Genomic DNA, 18544 nt, shown 5'->3' with positions numbered 1-18544 from the left:
ATGCCACACTTCCCCTGGGAATTTCACAGGCATTAGAGGTGAATTTCATGCCAAGGCTGTGATGTTTACAGCTGTAGCAACACCCAGTCAGTGGCTGGTGTAGTTTGGTCCTCTAGCCGGCTGGGAGGGATCTCCCACAACATGTCTGTCCTCGCAACCCTTGAAACTATGCAGCTTTGTGAAAAAGAGTGGTTTTCTTAAACAGAGAAGGTCTTTGGTCAAGGTCTAGGAATGCTGTGTTAACCACACAAGTTTCTTTATTGTTCCAGAACTACTCAACTTTTCTGGCTTTCTGGGAATAAGGCACAGCGAGCAAATGTGCTTTTGAGCCTAGGAGGCTGTGCAGTTCTGAAGCGCAGACTCTCAGGGAAAAATAAAGCAGTGTTTCCTAACCTGGCTGTTACTGTTTCTGCCTCTGTCTTTGTAAAGATCCCATTCAGCTTTCCTCCCCCTCACACTTCTGTCTTTTCAATCAGGGGAGTCTATTTAAGACAAAAACAGTTTAAAATAATTAAGCTATCTTGGCATCAATTCTCCTTCAACATATGCATTATTATATACCAAAAATGAACTGCAACCCCAGAGCAGTTATAAGTCCAATAATGGAGCTATCATTAGAGATATGCGAAACACCAGACTAGTCTCAAAAGAAGAAAAATTGAATTAGAAATTCAAATGTTCTTTGAACTGTGTTATAAAATAGTGAAACTGAATAAAACCATTTGTGCTTGGCAGCCAGCTCCAGTAATTAGATAATTAAATCATTGGAAAATCCTAGACTGTAGAGCATATCCTATTTGAGCATTTCATTTTCAAAATTGATGGATTATTCTCAGGAATAGAAATTTGTTGCAGAGACAGTGGGGTGGGTAGATTTCAATGGGACAAAGGGAATCTAAGCAGATCAAAGAAACCAGTAAAAGCCTGTTCGTGTTATCTTCTGCTCTCCAATTTCACAGGAGTTATCAGTCCAAGAGTGGCTCTCAAACCTGGCTACTCATTAGAATAACCTGAAACCCTTAACAAAAATCTCCAGGCCCGGGCTCACTACCAGAGTCTGACTTCACTGGCATGGACTGGAGACTAGACACTGGTGACTCTAGAATGTTCCAGGGTAAAAACGACTGCTCTTGGGTAATATGAATGCTTAGTCACCATGAAGACACCTCCTGGAAATGTTGAAATAGCTAAGTATTGCAAATGACTTAAAGCTCCGACTTCAAACAATACACCTCATTCCCAGTGGCTAATCTGTTATGTTCTCTGCTAGCTACAATTGGTACAAAAGCTATATGGAACCTTTATACTGTGATATTCCCATTCCCAAATAACAGTTGGGTCTGTAATTAGTTAGCAACAATGGGAAAGGGTTTTGTCAAGGTTTTGTACCTAATGGATGTTTTCCTCCAGTGATGATTATGTTTGCCTGTTACCTTTCCTGGTGTGATTTTGGGGAAAAAAAATAAGCCCACTTTTTCTAAATAATGAACATCTTTTTCTCAAAATGCCACAGTACTTGGATTTTACCAAAGTCATTCTGTGTCTACAGAAGTGGCTGCACTTCTGCCTGTGCCTGTGGGTGGCAGAGAAGAGAGAAAAACTTCTGGAAGAGATGGTACAGGTTCTGTGGAGGTCGGATAAGATTTGGCCTAAAGAGAGGATGGAGACCTCCTATTTCTTTAATCCCCACCATTTTTTCCTAGGATCCAATCTCTTTATTCTTCTTCCTGATAAATTAAAAAAAAAAAAAATTGGGTTGTTCTGAATTTAGTGTTACATTTTTAGGACTCCTGAGGATTTACAATCTCTTCCCAGGAGAAGGAGGAGGTAAAATATCAATATAAAAAATAAACATGGCAGTGCATAGAGCCCTTGTATTTAAAATGATAAAATTCAACACAGTTTCCTTAATGTGTCTTTTTATAAGATAGTGCCTCGTGGAAATGTTCCAGGGTCTCATTTATCTTCTGACATACATAGCAATAGTCATGGGAATGTGTATCCCTGAGAAAAGCACATTGGAGTTTCCCATGTGCAACAGACCTGTTTCCCCTGCCAAGCAGAAATAATAAACAGAACTAGTACAGGGCTTGACATTTAGGCTGCTTACAATGTACTAAGCTCCAGTCAGATCTTTGGACAACAAGAAGCTGTCTAAGGTGGGGAGACAGGACCCCAATGACATGGGTTATAGAGCTGTGAGCAGACATCCCTCGTCTTTTTCCGTGAAGCCTGAAGGAATGCATCCAGGTAGGATCGGGAGTCATTCTGAGATCTGGCTTTCCTCCTGAAACTTCCTGATTTGTGGTATAACCACTGCTCCATGTCACTGCTACACAGCAAAATCGGTCCAATTACATTAGCCATTGTTGACAAGACTGATACTCTTAGATTTTACCTAAGAAATCAAAATTGAGTATGTGAGACATAGGTCTGTTTTCATGTGGGTAGAATCAGGTTTAGGCAGTTTTCTAGTTTCTCCATGAAGTGATTTGGATAACTTATTTGGTCTAATTAAAATTTTAATGACAAACAGCATTATTTCTGTCTAAGAGTGCTTTAAAAATGTCAAGGCATTTTCGATAAATTTTGTTTCCAGCTATAAGGAATAATACAACTCTACTTGCCCTCCTACTGTTGACAACTACAAAACTGAAAAATAAGCAAATGTATGAAACAAGTATTTTCAGAAATTAGACAACACAAGACCGTGATCCTTAGGAGAATGGAAACAAATCTACAATTGACCCAGTTTTCTGCCTAGAGGCACTTTTCAGATCTTGGTACAGGAAGGAAGAACCCAAGCATGGCACTGACAGTGAGTTGAGGAGATAAGACCAAAGTTTAGAGAGCTGACACAGCTAGAATTGGTGGACCGGAGTACCAAATACAAGAAAGCTCTGCAGTGAAAGAACTACATCAACAAATGGGTCTGTTATTGAATCTTAAGCCAAGCATGTACAGTATGAAAGCAACCGCTAAACCAGGCAAAACCAAGTTGAGGGGCTGTAAGTCAGAAGTTCCTGAAGTTCACACAGGCCTGGGAGATGTGCAGGTTTTGAAAAGCAAAAGTAAAGAGGCCTTGCTGAGCACCTGGGCATTTAGTAGAGATGGGAAAAAGACTATGCCTCAGTCTTAGGACTAAATTAGCCCCAGAGTAAAGACTACCCTAGATTCAACCTAAGAGCTTATAAATAAGCCTTTAAAGGACAAAGTGGATCCACGAGTAACTGGACTGTCTGCCAGAGAAAGGCCAAAATCTGTAAAGGAAAACAGCAAAATTCAAAGCTCCATGCCCAACATCCACTCAAAAATTACTAGACATGTGATTATGCTGAAAACTGTGATCAATAACCTTAAGAAAAATTTCTCAAGAGAAACCAACCAGAAATGGCAGCGATAATGAAATCAGTAGCAAGGACTTCAAAACAGCTATTATAATTATTGTCAAGGATTTAAAGGAAAACGTAAACATAATGAGGCAAGAAATGGAAGATATAAAAAATATCCAAGTGGAGCTTTCAAGAGCTGGAAAACAGTATCTGAATGTGCTTAACAGAAGATTAATCACTGCCCAAACAAAATGTCAGTCAACCTGAAAAAAGCAATGAAACTGTCCAAACTGAAGTATATACAGAGACAAGAAACTAAAGCAAATGAATAAAATGTGACCAGTGAGACAATATTAATAAAAGATCAAGTGGAAACAGAAACATATTCGAAAAGGTAATGACAGAAGTTTTTCCAAATTGATGAAAGCTGTAAATCCACAGACCAAAAAAGTTCAATGAACCCCTAGAATGGTAAGCACAATGGAAACTATGCCAAAGCACATGGTAATCAAATTGCTGAAAACTGGGGATAACTGGAAAAATCTTCAAAGCAGCTGGGGGTGGAGAGAAACCCCATTACATACAGGGAATAATAATTAAGAATTAATTCCAACTTCTCATCAGAAATAAAAGGCAATTCAGAAGACAACAAAATGACGTTTTTAAAGTATTGGAAGGAAGAAACTCTTTTAGAAAACAGAGAGTACTTCCTAACTTATTTTATGAAGCCAGCATTACCCTAAGAGCAAAACCAGACAAAGATATTATGAGGAAAAAAAAAACCACAAACCAATATCCCTCATGAAAATACATGTAACAAATCCTTAACAAAACATTAGTAACTGAATCCAGCAATATATAAAAAGGATAATACATTTTCCTGGGGTTTTATTCCAGGAATGCAAGATTGTTTTAATATGAAAAAAATCAATGTATTTGACCTTATGAACAGAAAAAAATCATATCATTTCAATAAATGCAGAAAAAGCATGTGACAAAATTAGACATCAATGAAAAAAACAGCACTCTAGAAGTAGAAGGAATCTTCCTTACCCTGATAAACAACATTTGTGAATGCCCTGCAGAAAACACAGTTAATGGTGAAACACTAAACACACTCCCCATAAAAGCAGGAACAAGGCCAAGAAACCTACTCTCATGTCTGTTTCACACTGTACTGAAGATCCCAGCAAGCTCAGTAAGGCTAGAGAAAGAAACAGAGGCATGCAAATGGAAAAGGAAAATGTCTAGTTGGCTTTACTCACAAATGACATGATTGTATACATGTAACATTAAATGGAATCTACAAAACATGCTACTAGAAATAAGTGACTTGAGCAAGATCACAAGAATCAAGTCAATGTACACAAATAGGAAAATTTTGGCGTATCCATTTGTACAATGAAATACCACTCGGCAATAAAAAGGATGAATCACTGGAAAACTCAGCAACAGGGCTGGATCTCAGAAGACAGTATTCTCAACGAAAGAAGCTGGACACAAACAAACACATATTGTATAACTTCATTTTTATAATGTTCTAGAACACAGAGAACTCATCTATAATGACAGCAGACAGGTAGTTTCTTTGGGCTGAGGGGTAGGGATTGATTGCAAAAGGTCTCAAAGGAATTTTTTAGGGTGATAAAATATTTAACTGTCTTTTCAGCAGTAGTTACATCAGTGTATACATTTGTGAAAACTCATTGAGCTCTGCACTTAAGATGGATATGTTTTATTGTTTTTAAACTGCCTCAAAACAGCTGATTTTAACTATTAAATGCAGATAGCACCTCTTAAACAAAAACCAACTTAATAATTTGAGCTTCCAATAACTAATTTGCTTGAAGCATTTTGAGAAAGATGTTGATCCACATTCTATCTTTAGCACTTTTTTTACACTGTGCTCAGTAGCAAGAACACCAGGCAGGGAGGGTAGAGGAACTGGGAAAGCGGACGGAGAACCTGTGCAGACCTCGCTCCTTCATGACTCACTCCTCATTGCCCACGTGCCAGCTGGTGAGTTATGACAGCTCCCCTCTTTAGTGGAAGAGGGAAGTACCCTCAGCAGGATCCTGTAAAGCCCCTCTTTCTAGACAGGAGGCTAATAAAGCCTAGAATTGAAACAGAGCCTTTCCCTCTCCTTCTCTTCTAGTGGAATAAGTCTAGTTGCATTTAAACATTATGCCCAGTTATATTCTTCCAATATGTTCTTATCCTTCTCAGAAATGTTTTATTTCAATTTATTCATAGAGCAAATACAATGCCCCTTGAACAACATTGGGGTCAGCAAATACAGCTGACCCTTCACACAGTCAAAAATTCATAACTTTAGGTTCCCCAAAACTTAACTACCAATAGCCTACTGTTGAGTGGAAGCCTGACCAATAATATAAACAGTTGATTAACAATATTTTGTATGTTATATGTATTTTATACTGTATTTTTTTTTCACATGCATGCTATGTCAAATATACACTGTATTGTGACAGTAAAGTAAATTGAAGAACATGTTATTTAAAAAAATCATAAAGAAGGGAAAATATATTTACTATTCATTAAGTGGAAGTGGATCATCATAAAGGTCTTCATCCTCATCGTTTTCTCACTGAATAGACTGAGGAAGAGAAGAGGTTGGTCTTGCTGTCTCAGTGGTGGCAGAAGAGGCAGGAAATCTACGTATAAGTGGACCCATGCATGCAGTTGTTGTTCAATGTTGTTCTAACCTGTGTTGTTCAATGTCAACTGTATATGTCGGGTACCTACCATGTGCCAGAAACTGTGCTTGTAGCTGTGAACAAAATGGCATGCTCCCGGCCTTGATAGAAGAACAACTTGGGGTGGTGGGGAAATTGATGAGTTGAATTCAGAGACCTGGTTCGAGTCCTAACTGTGCCCTGTAATTGCCAAGCAGACCCTCAACATGTCCTTTTGACTTCTCAGAGCATCACTTTTCCCACCTTTCAATTTTATGAATTTTAAATATTCCTGCAATGATTTCTAGCATGATATCCATTGTTAATCTCCACTATCTAACCAGACCCCAGCTTTATGTAAGCTTGTTTTAGGATTTGGGCAGGAGGGTTAGGTGCCCCATAGCCCATGGCATAGCGACATCATCTGTCTATTCAAAAGCCCTTTTCTTAGTCCATGAAATCATCCTTGGTTGCAAATCAGAATCATCTGAGGAGTTTAAAAAATTTCTAGCAACCAGACAGTACCTCCACACCAGTGAAATGAGAATCTCTCAGTTGGAACCCAGGCATTGGTAACTCTTAGACCCATTTAATTATCTACTCATTTTCCTTCACACACCTGTCATCACTCACTTCCCCTCCCCTTCAAAGGCAGGAGCTCTGTGGGACTGGACACAAGGACTGAAGTTGAGCGTACCATCTTGATAGCATGTACTGTTGCTGTGTGTGGTTAATTGACCTATGTGAACAGTGCTGACCTGTAGCCCTTGACACATCCCTGCAGTGAGAGCAAGACAAGGCACGGGGAGAGCTGATCCCAACGTGTATCTGAGCCCATGGGTCACAACAGATTTCAACCATTTAGAGAAGAATTTTAGATTCTTCATTGTTGCCCATTCTTATCAATGTTACTGATTCATTCAGTTCATTCATTCAATAGCTGTATTTTGAGTTTTCTGCTAATGCCAGACATACTGTCACAGAGACTCTGTAAAATGCAGAAATTAACAAGGTGGAGGGAAGAGCAGGTGCAAAGGCCTGCCAAAAAGGATTCTGGTGGAGGTTGCAGTGAGCAGCGATCATGCCACTGCACTCCAGCCTGGGTGACAGAGTGAGACTTTGTCTCAAAAAAAAAAAAAGAGCTTGGAGCTTGGTCCCTGGTCCTCTGGTCCCTAAGAAGAACTGAAATGATGTTGTATGGCTGGAGCAGAGTTCTGGGTACATGCAGGGAAGGAGATTAGCCACAAGGGAAGGGATCAGACTGCCCAGGGCCTGGAGGATAGGCTGTCACCAGAGAGAACTTGGGAGGATGTTGTTCCCTGTGCACTGTCTCTAAAAATGGTGCTTTTTGGCCAGGCACGGTGGTTCATGCCTGTAATCCCAGCATTTTGTGAGGCAGAGGCAGGCAGATCACCTGAGGTCAGGAGTTCCAGACCAGCCTGACCAACATGGAGAAACCCCGTCTCCACTAAAAATACAAAATTAGCCAGGCATGGTGGCACATGCCTATAAATGGGAGGCTGAGGCAGAAGAATTGCTTGAACCCAAGAGGCGGAGGTTGCGGTGAGCCAAGATCACGCCATTGCACTCCAGCCTGGGCAACAAGAGCGAAACTCCTTCTCAAAAAAAAAAAAAATGGTACCTTGTAGCAAAATAGTGACTGACTGCAGTTTTTAAGACCACAATAAAAAGACATTGGCAAAAGTGGTGTGAGAGCATGATCATAAGTCCTATAGAGAAAGTAACCAAAAGTGGCACATTTCTATGTGGTTCCCTCCCAGAGAAAACCGCAGGCTCCACCCGCTAGTTCATGCTACCTGATCGCAATGGCTGGTTTATACTGAGGTCTAGATTGGTGCCAGACACTTTATGTTATTGTCTCACTGAGTCTCCATGACCAACCTACCAGCTATGAGATATTATTACCCCTTTTTTGGAGAGACACAGAGGTTTTTGGATAGACACGCCCATGGTCACACATGTATTAAGTGGTGAAACTGGAAATTGAACCCAGGCAGTCTCTCCCCGCAGGCCAGTTCATCACCATGCAGTGCTGATATTGGGACTTAATGGTGGTTCTGCTTGTGGCCTGTGTTGAAATGTTTTATCTTCATTCAGGGAAAACAGGAGGCATGATGTGGTTTTAAGCAGGCAGTGACATGGTCAGATTGCATTTCCCCTCAATTTACATGGATAATGGACAGTTGACAAAGGCATCATCACCCCTATGAGATGATTTATGTTTGTTGTAAACCAGTCCATGAAGCCAGAAAACAAAGGAAAGCATTGAAACGTGTTAAATGATATTTCAGGGGAACTTCAGGGATAATACACTAGTCATAATATAGTTAGTGTTATGAAGGCTGATTGAGTGAATTCACTTGATGGATTTGCTGTTAGAAAACTGTCCAGCTCCAGGGACTCAAGTATTCAACTAGACTCCTGTGAAGCCTGAATAAAGCTCCCACCTCCTATATTCTCTGGGATGAGAATCAAGAATGTTCTGGGAACTGTACGGAAATTGTGAGCTTCTCTATACAGGTAGCCTACCGCCAATCTAGAGAAATTCATGAATTGCCAAGAGCCCTGGGCTCATAGAATCATTATCATTGCCAACATCAAAGTCCTGTGTTTTAAGGGTCTGTGATTTCGTGGTACTTGGTACATGGAACCATATGAATGAGAAGGACATGGACCTTCTATGAACTGATACTGATGTATTTCATAGCCAAATCACCACGTGTTGAGTTCCCATTCTATACCAAGTGATGTTTCATGTAACCCTCAAGAATGGCCAAGGAAAGTAGATTCCCCATCCTTAGAAGTAAGAAAACGAAGACCAAGGGAGTCTATATAATGGGCCCAAAGTCTCACAGTGGGCCAGGGAGAGAGTACAGGATTTGACCCAAAGTCTTCTTGGCTCCAAAGCAGGTGCCCTGTGCTGCTCCCCGTAAAGATATGTCAATGAGAGCTTATACCTGTTGTCCATGATGCACTGACCAGAGTAGAAAAAGGATCCTTTGTCTTGCAGGCAAAATCTGGCTGTCAGTTGGCTGCTAAAACTCAGATGTTGGTGAAGAAGCAATATTATGTACAATCTTTGCTCCCTTTCCTTTCTCATCGAAATAAGTAAAGATTCAGCTGCAGGACTGTCTACCCAAAGCGCTCCGAAGACTTCAAGGCATTCAGCCACCTCGATGTCAGGCAGGCAGAGCCCACTGAGATTGACTTTTTTCTGTTCACAGCTGCAGAACCAGGAGCTGCTGAGGGCGATGATGAAGAAGGCTGAGCTGGAAATCAGTGGCAAAGTCATGGAAACGATGAAGAGACTGGAGGATCCCGTGCAGCGACAGCGCGTTCTCGTGGAGCAAGAGAGACAGAAGTATCTTCATGAGGAAGAGAAGATCGTCAAGAAGTTGCGGTGAGTGCCAGCCACTTGCATGTTGAGCTGTTTCACCTGCAAAGGAAAACTATCCTTGCTGAGAAGGAGGTTCTTCCCTGTTGGTGGTCTTGCCCTCTCATTATTAAGCACCTACTGTGTATAAATTAGAGTTCTGCTGATGCTGGTAAACGTGGACACTTCAGCACTTGTCCATGGAGGCCCAGGAAATTCAGGGGTCCTCAGGTGACTGAGTTTCTTTAAACGTTGCAGCATTGCTGGTCATGGTCATTTACACCTGTAGTCCCAGTTACTCGGGAGGCTGAGGCGGGAGGATTGCTTGAGTCCAGGAGTTTGAGACCAGTCTAGGTAACAAAGTGAGATCCTGTCTTTTAAAAAAATAGAGAGAGAGAGAGTTGCAGCTTTATACTCTCCTCCAGGGCTCAGCAACACACAAAATTAAAAGGAATAAATGGCAAAACCCAGTGAAAAATGGGAAGCCTATATTGCATCTCAGTAAATTAAAACTAATGGCCAAAATAACACAGCACTAAAATTATCTTCCTATTAATCAACCGTAGTTAAAATCACAAAAGAAGAATTTAAATGTAAAGTGTATCTGACCCAGAATGAAAGATGCTTCCTTGGCTGTTACGAATGTTATTTAAGGTTCTTATTGAAAGCATCTATCAAGTCCTACTATTGAAGTGAGCAGAATTTTATTACTCCCCCGTCCCACATCTTTTATGGTAATTGTATGTTTTGTGATGCAATGAAGATTTATCATAGAACTATCTCACCTTTTAGTATAATGAATAGCAATTTTGAGGGCTTTCTCCAGTGTTGATAATTCTCTTGTTTCTTGGAAAACTTAAATCTCTCAAATTGGGATTATAAGGGAGCAGTTTGTGAACTCTTCTTGTGACATGAGCAGAGGCTTCCATAATGGAAAGTGTTAGTTCTATCACCTCTCTCCTGTTGGAGCTGTGGCTCGTATCATCCTGGATGCCAACTCAGTGTGTTTGATTAAAATTAGAGTGTCCCTTTCAGCAGTCTAGAGGGAAAAAACATCAATTTGAGTTATTATTTTCCTAATAAATTAAATTAGGCCGCTGTTCATCCACATCTCAAAATAGCTTCCAAAATTCGACTTAGTTCACACATTTATAGACAGAGCTAATCACCCACCATGAGTGGGTACGGCTGTTATTTGTCTGAAATGTTTTTGTGACAGCCCAATTATCTAAAACTAGGTCTCCAGATTCTTCTTTAAAGCTTCTTTAAAATACATATCCTGGCTGGGCACAGTAGCTCACGCCTGTAATCCCAGCACTTTGGGAGGCCGAGGTGGGCGGATCACCTGAGGTCAGGAGTTCAAGACTAGCCTGGCCAACATGGTGAAACCCTGACTCTTTTAAAAATACAAAAAAATTAGCCGGCCATGGTGATGTGTGCCTGTAATCTTCTTTAAAACACCTTTTGAAATATATATCCTTTTGGCTAGGTGCAGTGGCTCATGCCTATAACCCCAGCACTTTGGGAGGCTGGGGTGGGAAGACTGCTTGAGCCCAGGAATTCAAGACCAGCCTGGGCAACATAGAAACATAGGGAGACCTCATGTCTACAAAATAAAAATTAAAAATAAAAATAAACCCTAGCCAGGCATGGTGGCACACACTTGTGGTCCCAGCTACTTGGGAGACTGAGGTAGGAGGATTGCTTCAGCCTGACAGGTGAAGACTGCATGATTGCACCACTGCACCTCAGCCTGGGTCACAGAGCAAAACCCTGTCTCAAAAAAGGTTAAACATATCTATGTACATTATCCTTTCAATAATAGTAGTGTACATTTTCCTTCTATAAGATATAAAGTAGGTTAACTGATGGGATGAATAGATCTGAATGGCAAGAGAGCAGATTATAAAAGACAGTGGAAATAGCTACAAGAGAAGAACTAGAATGTTTCCAGCATGAAGAAAAGACAAATATTTAAGGTGACAGATATCCCAAGTACATTGATTTGATCTGTACAGATTATATGTACTAAATTATCGCAGTTACCCCAAACTTCACATCCGTTGTGTATTGATATTTAAAAAGAGCTTATTTTTAAAAAGCCAGAAATTTCAACTCTGGAATATCAGAACAGCGACATCTCTCTCTCCTTCCCCTCTCCCTCCTCATTCTCCTTTTCCTCCTCCTCTTGCTCCTTCTTCTTCTTCCAGGCACTAGAATATAAGTCTTCTTGTGGAGCATGTTAGGTTGAATTACTGGTGAGCCATTCAGAAGACAGAGAGATGAAATTTGGGTCTAAAACTATGAAGAGATGGGCTGAGATTATAGGCACGGTGGTTCACGCCTATAATCTCAACATTTTGGGAGGCTGAGGTGGGTGGATAACTTGAGGTCAGAAGTTCGAGACCAGCCTGGCCAACATGGCAAAACCCCATCTCTACAGAAAATACAAAAATTGGCCAGGCATGGTGGTGGACGCCTATAATCCCAACTATTCAGGAGGCTGAGGCAAGAGAATCACTTGATCCAGAGAGATGGAGGTTGCAGTGAGCTAAGATCAGGCCACTGCACTCCAGCCTGGGTGACAGAGAGAGACTCTGTCTGCAAAAAATAAAACTATGAAAAGAAATGGGGTCTAGATAATTTCTACATGAAAATAATAATTGGTCTTCTACTAATAGTCAGGGGAAATATATTCCAACAAACTATGCACTTCTTTTTAACAAAGCTAGGATGAAAAGCAATTTAAACAAATAGAATACTATCAACTGTCATCTGTGACAATTTGACATTCTGTGGAGTGTAGTTGATATTTCAAAAGCCTTATTGATTACCATGTTAAAAATGTATTTCTGGCATTCATTTTAGCCCCATGTCTCTTTTACATGTTTGAATTAACAAATTTCATTTGTAATGTTTTATCTAAGGTAGATATCATAAACATTTGCATAGAGGTGGCGTGGTTGTATACAGTTGTGTCAATATACATTTCTGTACATTCCATAAAGCTGTGACATTTAAGAGTCTCTGTGTGCAGGGTTATTAAATCCAAGAAGCATATTGTGTAGAAGAGATTACAACAGAATTCTAGGTTGACTGACTTTGAGTCAGATGACAGCTTCTTGAAGTATTAATTACACACCGACAGACATGTTGGTTGTTAGTGGAACCAGGATAATATTTGGGTCTTAGCTCTTCCAGCAAAGCTTTGCAGGACTGGACACTGTGTCCGGTCAATGCAGGGAAGTCATTCTGTTTGGTTATGCAATGGAAAAGAAGTTTTCCACGTGAAGTTACCATATTTAGAGCCCTTCCGTGGGGTAGCACAATCTCTTCGTGTCAAGAATGCATTAGCTGTAGGAAGTTTCCCATGGTGTGCTCACAGGACACTGGACCCCTTTCCATAGTTCACACACGTGGACAGTGGGCAGATGAGGCTTTCCCCCTCTGGTCCTGAAGTAGCATCATTTCATCTGAAATGGCCACAAGCAATGTTGGTTGATTTTTCATAGCAGAATGAAAGACAGCACCAAAAATTCCATCCCACTTCTTGCAGGGGAGGAATTTGTCGCCTTCCCTGAGATCCTGTTGAACACATGTGGCATCCTGCCTGAACCCCTCCCGCAGCTGCCATGTGATCCAGAGCTCCATCCACTTGCCCACCTAAGTGGAAGGGGCCTTTGAGGGCCATCTGTTTGCAGATGACACCATGCATTTCTTTTTCTCTTGCTGCTGCTGGCTGCGCACTCCGGGCTCCAGGAGGTGGAATCGCTGTTCAGTTACTGCCCCCTAGTGGTTTGCATTTCCGAAAGTTCTTTTTCCTTGTTTCCTTGAGAGATTTTCTCTTGGTAGATTTATAGGTGTTTAGGATGGGGTTAATAATGCGCGCAAGGAGATGGTTGTTTTCTCAAGGGTGAGACCTCGAGCTCCTCTCTTGGAGCTAGCATCCCCCTCTATCCACAGACACCACATCTGTCGTCATTTTTATTTTCTGCAGTCATTCTTCTCTTGGAAGCTTGGAGAAGAAAGTTCATCCTTGTTGATGGGACAGTCAGTGTAAATCAGAGGTTCTCATTCAGGGGCAACTTTGCTCCCCGTTCCCCAGGGACATTGGACAGTCTGGGTCTGGAGACATTCTGGTTTGTCACAAGTTGGGGTAGGTAAGGTTGCTACTGGCATCTAGTTGATGAAAGCCAAGGGTGCTGCTAAAGATCCTACCATGCACGGGTTCCCACACCCCAACAAAGAACTACGCGGCCCCAAAATGTCAAATGCCAAAGGCGAGAAACCTGATATTAACCAATGTGGGCTGCTCGTTTTGCTGCACCGCAGGTCGGTCTATTTCTCTCTCTCTCTCTCTTTCTATTTCTCTCATTCTCTCCCTCTCTCCTTCCCCCACCCCACCTATCTGTCCACTGAATATAAAGACTGAGTCCTCTGTTAGCCAGGCACAATCGTCCCTTGGGCCAACGTGGAAGATTCCCTGGAAAACCCTCCTTGTACCTGCCCCACATCAAGCCACTGTGCCAAGATGAGCGCCTGCCCCTCCACGTGAAAGGCAGGGGAGGGGCAGGGGCGCTGTACAGAATCAGAGGCTGAGATGGGCACTTGGCCCCTGCACTTCCTCTGTGAGGCCTCACGTTCACCCGTACGTGCTGGTGTCCTTGCTCCCCGCAGTGAGCTGGAAGACTTTGTTGAAGACTTGAAGAAGGACTCCACATCAGCCAGCCGAGCAGTTACTCTGAAAGATGTGGAAGATGGGGCTTTCCTCCTGCGTCAGGTGGGAGAGGCTGTAGCTACCCTGAAAGGTAAGCTTTCTGCTGGGGGCGAGGAGTCTGAACTGCCTTTCCTGGGGTGTTTAAAAGTGTGTCACATAGAGAAGGATTCATTCATGTAAGTATTTACTAAACACCTTCGCATGCCAGGTATTGTTCTGGACACTTGGGATACCTCACAGCACAAAGTAGGCAAACATCTCCATCTTCTTGGAGGTGATAAGATAGTGGGTGTTAAAAGATTTCACACTAAATGATTCTAGTAACAGTTTCTATTTGCGAGGCTCTTACAGTGCACCGGGACGCTTGTGCCAAACTGATCAGAAACACGAGGAGGGAGGATCACTTGAGCCCAGGAGTTCGAGACCAGCCTAGGCAACGTGGAGGGACCCCCCATCTCTACAAAAGAAAAATAGAAAAGTTAGCTGGGCATAGTGGTGCATGCCTGTGGTCCCAGCTACTCAGGAGACTGAAGTGGTAGGATCTCTTGAGCCTGGGAGGGCAAGGCTGTGGTGAGCCATTATTGCACCACTGCACTCCGGCCTGGCAGCCTGGGTGACAGAGTGAGACCCTGTCTCCAAAAAAAAAAAAAGAACCGAAAAATAAACAAAAAACCTATAGCCAGGCATGGTGGCTCACACCTGCAATCCTAGCACTTTGGGAGGTCAAGGCAGGAGAATTGCCTGAGGCCAGGAGTTCAAGACCAGCCGAGGCAACATAACAATGCCCCATCCCTAAAAAAAGATAAAAAGATTTTTTTTGCCAGGTGCAGTGGCTTATGCCTGTAATTCCACAAAAATTAGCTGGGCATAGTAGCACACACCTGTAGTCTCAGCTATTCAGGAAGCTGAGGCAGGAGAATTTCTTGAACCCAGGAGACAGAGGTGACAGTAAGCCAAGATTGTGCCACTGCACTCCAGCCTGGGTGACAGAGCAAGACTCCATCTCAAAAAAAAAAAGTTAATTAGCTAGGCATGGTGGAGTGCAGCACCTAAATCATCCCAGCTATCCAGGAGGCTGGGGCAGGAGGATCGCTTGAGCCCAGGTGTTTGCGGCTCCAGTGAGCTCTGATCACGCCACCGCACTCCAGCCTGAATGACAGAGTAAGACCTCTTCAATCCATCAAATGAAAAAGTAATAGTAACCCTAAGCATCAATTGGCTTTATCCCAAATACACAGACAGGAAACAGGCCTAGAGGAGCCTTTGCCCTTACCCAAGGTGACTTTGTCCAGTGTTCTTCTGTGCTCTTAAGCCACTGCCACCTGGAGATATGTGAGCCGCCCTGTGGCTTGTGAACTCGGCATCTCTCTGTCCAGCATCAGAGCATGGGATGAGGGTTGTTGTTCTGGCTTTTTCTCCTCGAATTCACCTGCTGGTTTGGGCCTGCAGGAGAATTTCCAACCTTGCAAAACAAGATGCGAGCAATCCTGCGCATAGAAGTGGAGGCCGTGCGGTTTCTGAAGGAAGAGCCACACAAGCTGGACAGTCTCCTGAAGCGTGTGCGCAGCATGACAGACGTCCTGACCATGCTGCGGAGGTGACTGGGCCCTTATTGTGCTGGGGGTGGCCTGTGGAGGGGCGCACTGGGAAAGTGAGAGTGGAGGGTTTGGACTTCAGGCTTCCACCATGCTCCCAGGACCTGTCCTCCTTGTTGTGATGCAATCTCCAGTGTCCTGAGGAAAAGCCACAAGTCCTCCTCACCCTGGAACTTTTATTGCAACATGGCTTGAGGTTCTGATTCTTCAACACAGGCTGGCTAGGTGGAGCTCATCCTAGGGTTTACAAATTAATAGACACAGTAAGCATTGTTTTAAAATCATCTGAAAGGCCAGGCATGGTGGCCACTCAGGAGGTAGAGGCAGGAGGATTCCTTGAGCCCAGGAGTATGAGGCTGCAGTGAGCTATGATTGAGCCACTACACTCCAGCCTGGGCAAAAGAGAAAGACTCCATTCTTAAAGAAAAAAAAAAAAAAAAAAAAAATCGGCTGGGCACAGTGGCGCGATCCTAGCACTTTGGCAGGCTGAGGCGGGTGGATCATCTGAGGTCGAGTTCAAGACCAGCCTGACCAACATGGTGAAACCCTGTCTCTACTAAAAATACAAATAAAGTAGCCGGGTGCAGTGGAGTGCACCTGTAATCCCAGCTACTCAGGAGGCTAAGCCAGGAAAATTGCTTGAACTCAGAAGGCGGAGGTTGTGGTGAGCCGAGATCATGCCACTGCACTCCGGCCTGGGTAACAGAGCAAGACTTCATCTCAAAAAAAAAAAAAAAAAAAAAAAAAAAAAAAAAATCATTTGAAGGTGGATTTTTTAAAATAACATTTCGAAGTTAAAAAATGGACTGAAATAGTTTATTAGCCTCCTTCACTTCAGGGGCTTAGATGGCTTCAGTTCAAAGAAATTGAATAGAAATAAACAGTCTTTCTTAAATGAACTGCTGAAGGAGTTTCTGTGAGATTGTTGGTCCCACCTAGAAAAGAGAAACAAAGCCTTTTGAGTGGCCTGGGCCAGGCTCCCTTACTAAGGATAAACCTGCTCATCAAAGAGGTCACAGTGGAGGAAAAACCAAAAGAAATCCAGGACTTTCATTGAAAAGAGAATTCCAGAACTCCACACTCACTGAAAACACATATGCATGCAAAATTTGTGTTGTCAAAAGCGCCTTCATGGGCCAGGCATAGTGGTTCATGCCTGTAATCCCAGCACTGTGGGAGGCCAATGCAGTTGGATCAGTTGAGGTCAGAAGTTCAAGACCAGCCTGGCCAACATAGTGAATTCCCACAGGAATTACAGGCAGTGGCGCACCTGTAATCCCAGCTGCTTGGGAAGCTGAGGCAGGAGAATCACTTGAACACAAGAGGTGGAGGCTGCAGTGAGCTGAGGTCGTACCACTGCACTCCAGCCTGGGAGATAGAGAGAGACTTTGTCTCAAAAGAAAGAAAGAAAGAAAGAAAGTCCCTTTGTAAATAGCATCTCATACTATTATATGCTCTGTATTTGGGTTAAAGTTAGATGTCTTTCTTCTCAACATGATAGTAACAATAACTTCCCCTGTGAACTCTTTCCATGTGTCAGGCACTGAACTCAACACTCTGCATTTATTTGCTCCTTCAGACTTCATAGAAAGCCCTATAGGGCAGACCTGTTTTTCATATTCTATAGGTAGAATCTGAGGTTTTAGGATATTCGCTGCATGTCAGAGGTGGAGCTGGGATATGAACTGACAGTTTGACTCCAGAGTTTTTATTGGTGCTTGTTCCAAAGCCAGGCAATTGGTAATATTTAGACATCCTCTCTGTGCCAGCCCTGGTGCTGTGTATTAGAAATACCGTAATGAACAAGACAGACGGGACCCCTGCCTTCTGTGACTTGCTGTCTTGCACGGGAAACAGACACTATAGACAGTGACCAAAAATAAACCACTTCCCAACAGTGGCAGCCCTGAGTCTTCAGTTCTTTAACAGAACTAGGAAATTGCAAGGAGTTTACCCTTCAGATCTGGGACCAGATTTGAGAGCAGGTCACAAACCGAAGTCACCTACAAAAAACTTACTTGTGAGATTTTAATTGCTAACTGTAATCATTGGATCAGATGTATAAAAGAAATCTGTTGTGTGCACTTAACTTCAAGACAAATTATTAACCATAAGGAGCAAGTTAGATTTTTCTAGTAGTGAATAACTTCAAGAAATGGCCCCTTTTAAGATGATAACATTCCAACACAGCTATATAGTCGCTTCCATAAGTTCCAGGATGCCAGAGGAATTCTGATTTTTTTTAAATGCCTCCTCATGCAGAGTCCATATCTAACTGTATACAGGAAGAAATTGTACTTGTATTACATTTTCTTGTGGGTTCACACATTTTAAGTTGCCAAAATGAATGCCTTCTTCCAGTAGGATAAAAATCTGTCAAAAGAATTCTTCATTGAGTTCTTACCTAAAAACACATGATCTATTTGTGGTAAGCAAGAATAGATAGTGAACAGGCAGGTGTAACTGCCCATTCTTCTTTCTCTTCCCTGAAAAACCATGAAAAGGTATTAATATTTTTACAGCCAGCATAGAGTGACGAAGACCAGCATATGCCTTGTCTTCAGTGAGTACAAGTGCTAAAAGAAGATTAGATTGTGTGTTTTGAAAATGTTATATGACTCTTTGTTCCATAAATAGTGGTGAGAGTGATACATAAAGCTAGTAAAGCAACTTTAAAAATAAAAAATAGACCAGGCATGGTGGCTCATGCCTGTAATCCCAGCACTTTAGGAGGCCAAGGTAGGCAAATCACCTGAGGTCAGGAGTTCGAGACCAGCATGGCCAGCATGGTGAAACCCCATCTCTACTAA

At 42.4% G+C, this 18544-nt stretch overlaps 1 protein-coding gene across 8 annotated transcripts in view; it reads left to right on the top strand.

The window, feature by feature from the left end:
* The window catches only part of KIAA1217 (KIAA1217 ortholog), an 807714-nt gene that overhangs the window by 763520 nt on the left and 25650 nt on the right, over window positions 1-18544 (top strand). For all 8 annotated transcript variants that reach the window (XM_064368600.1, XM_012450132.3, XM_064368599.1 and 5 more), the window contains 3 exons: window positions 9274-9449; window positions 14100-14230; window positions 15589-15736. In XM_064368600.1, coding sequence (XP_064224670.1) covers window positions 9274-9449; window positions 14100-14230; window positions 15589-15736 — 455 coding nt within the window. The remainder of the gene's footprint in view (window positions 1-9273; window positions 9450-14099; window positions 14231-15588; window positions 15737-18544) is intronic.

Source organism: Aotus nancymaae, unplaced genomic scaffold (assembly GCF_030222135.1).
Source record: "Aotus nancymaae isolate 86718 unplaced genomic scaffold, 86718_ANA_hifiasm-v0.15.2.pri h1tg000077l, whole genome shotgun sequence".
In the NCBI taxonomy this organism is placed as follows: Eukaryota; Metazoa; Chordata; class Mammalia; order Primates; family Aotidae; genus Aotus; species Aotus nancymaae.
The sequence above is the reverse complement of the archived record's forward strand: the minus strand, read 5'-3'. Positions and strand labels throughout refer to the sequence as shown.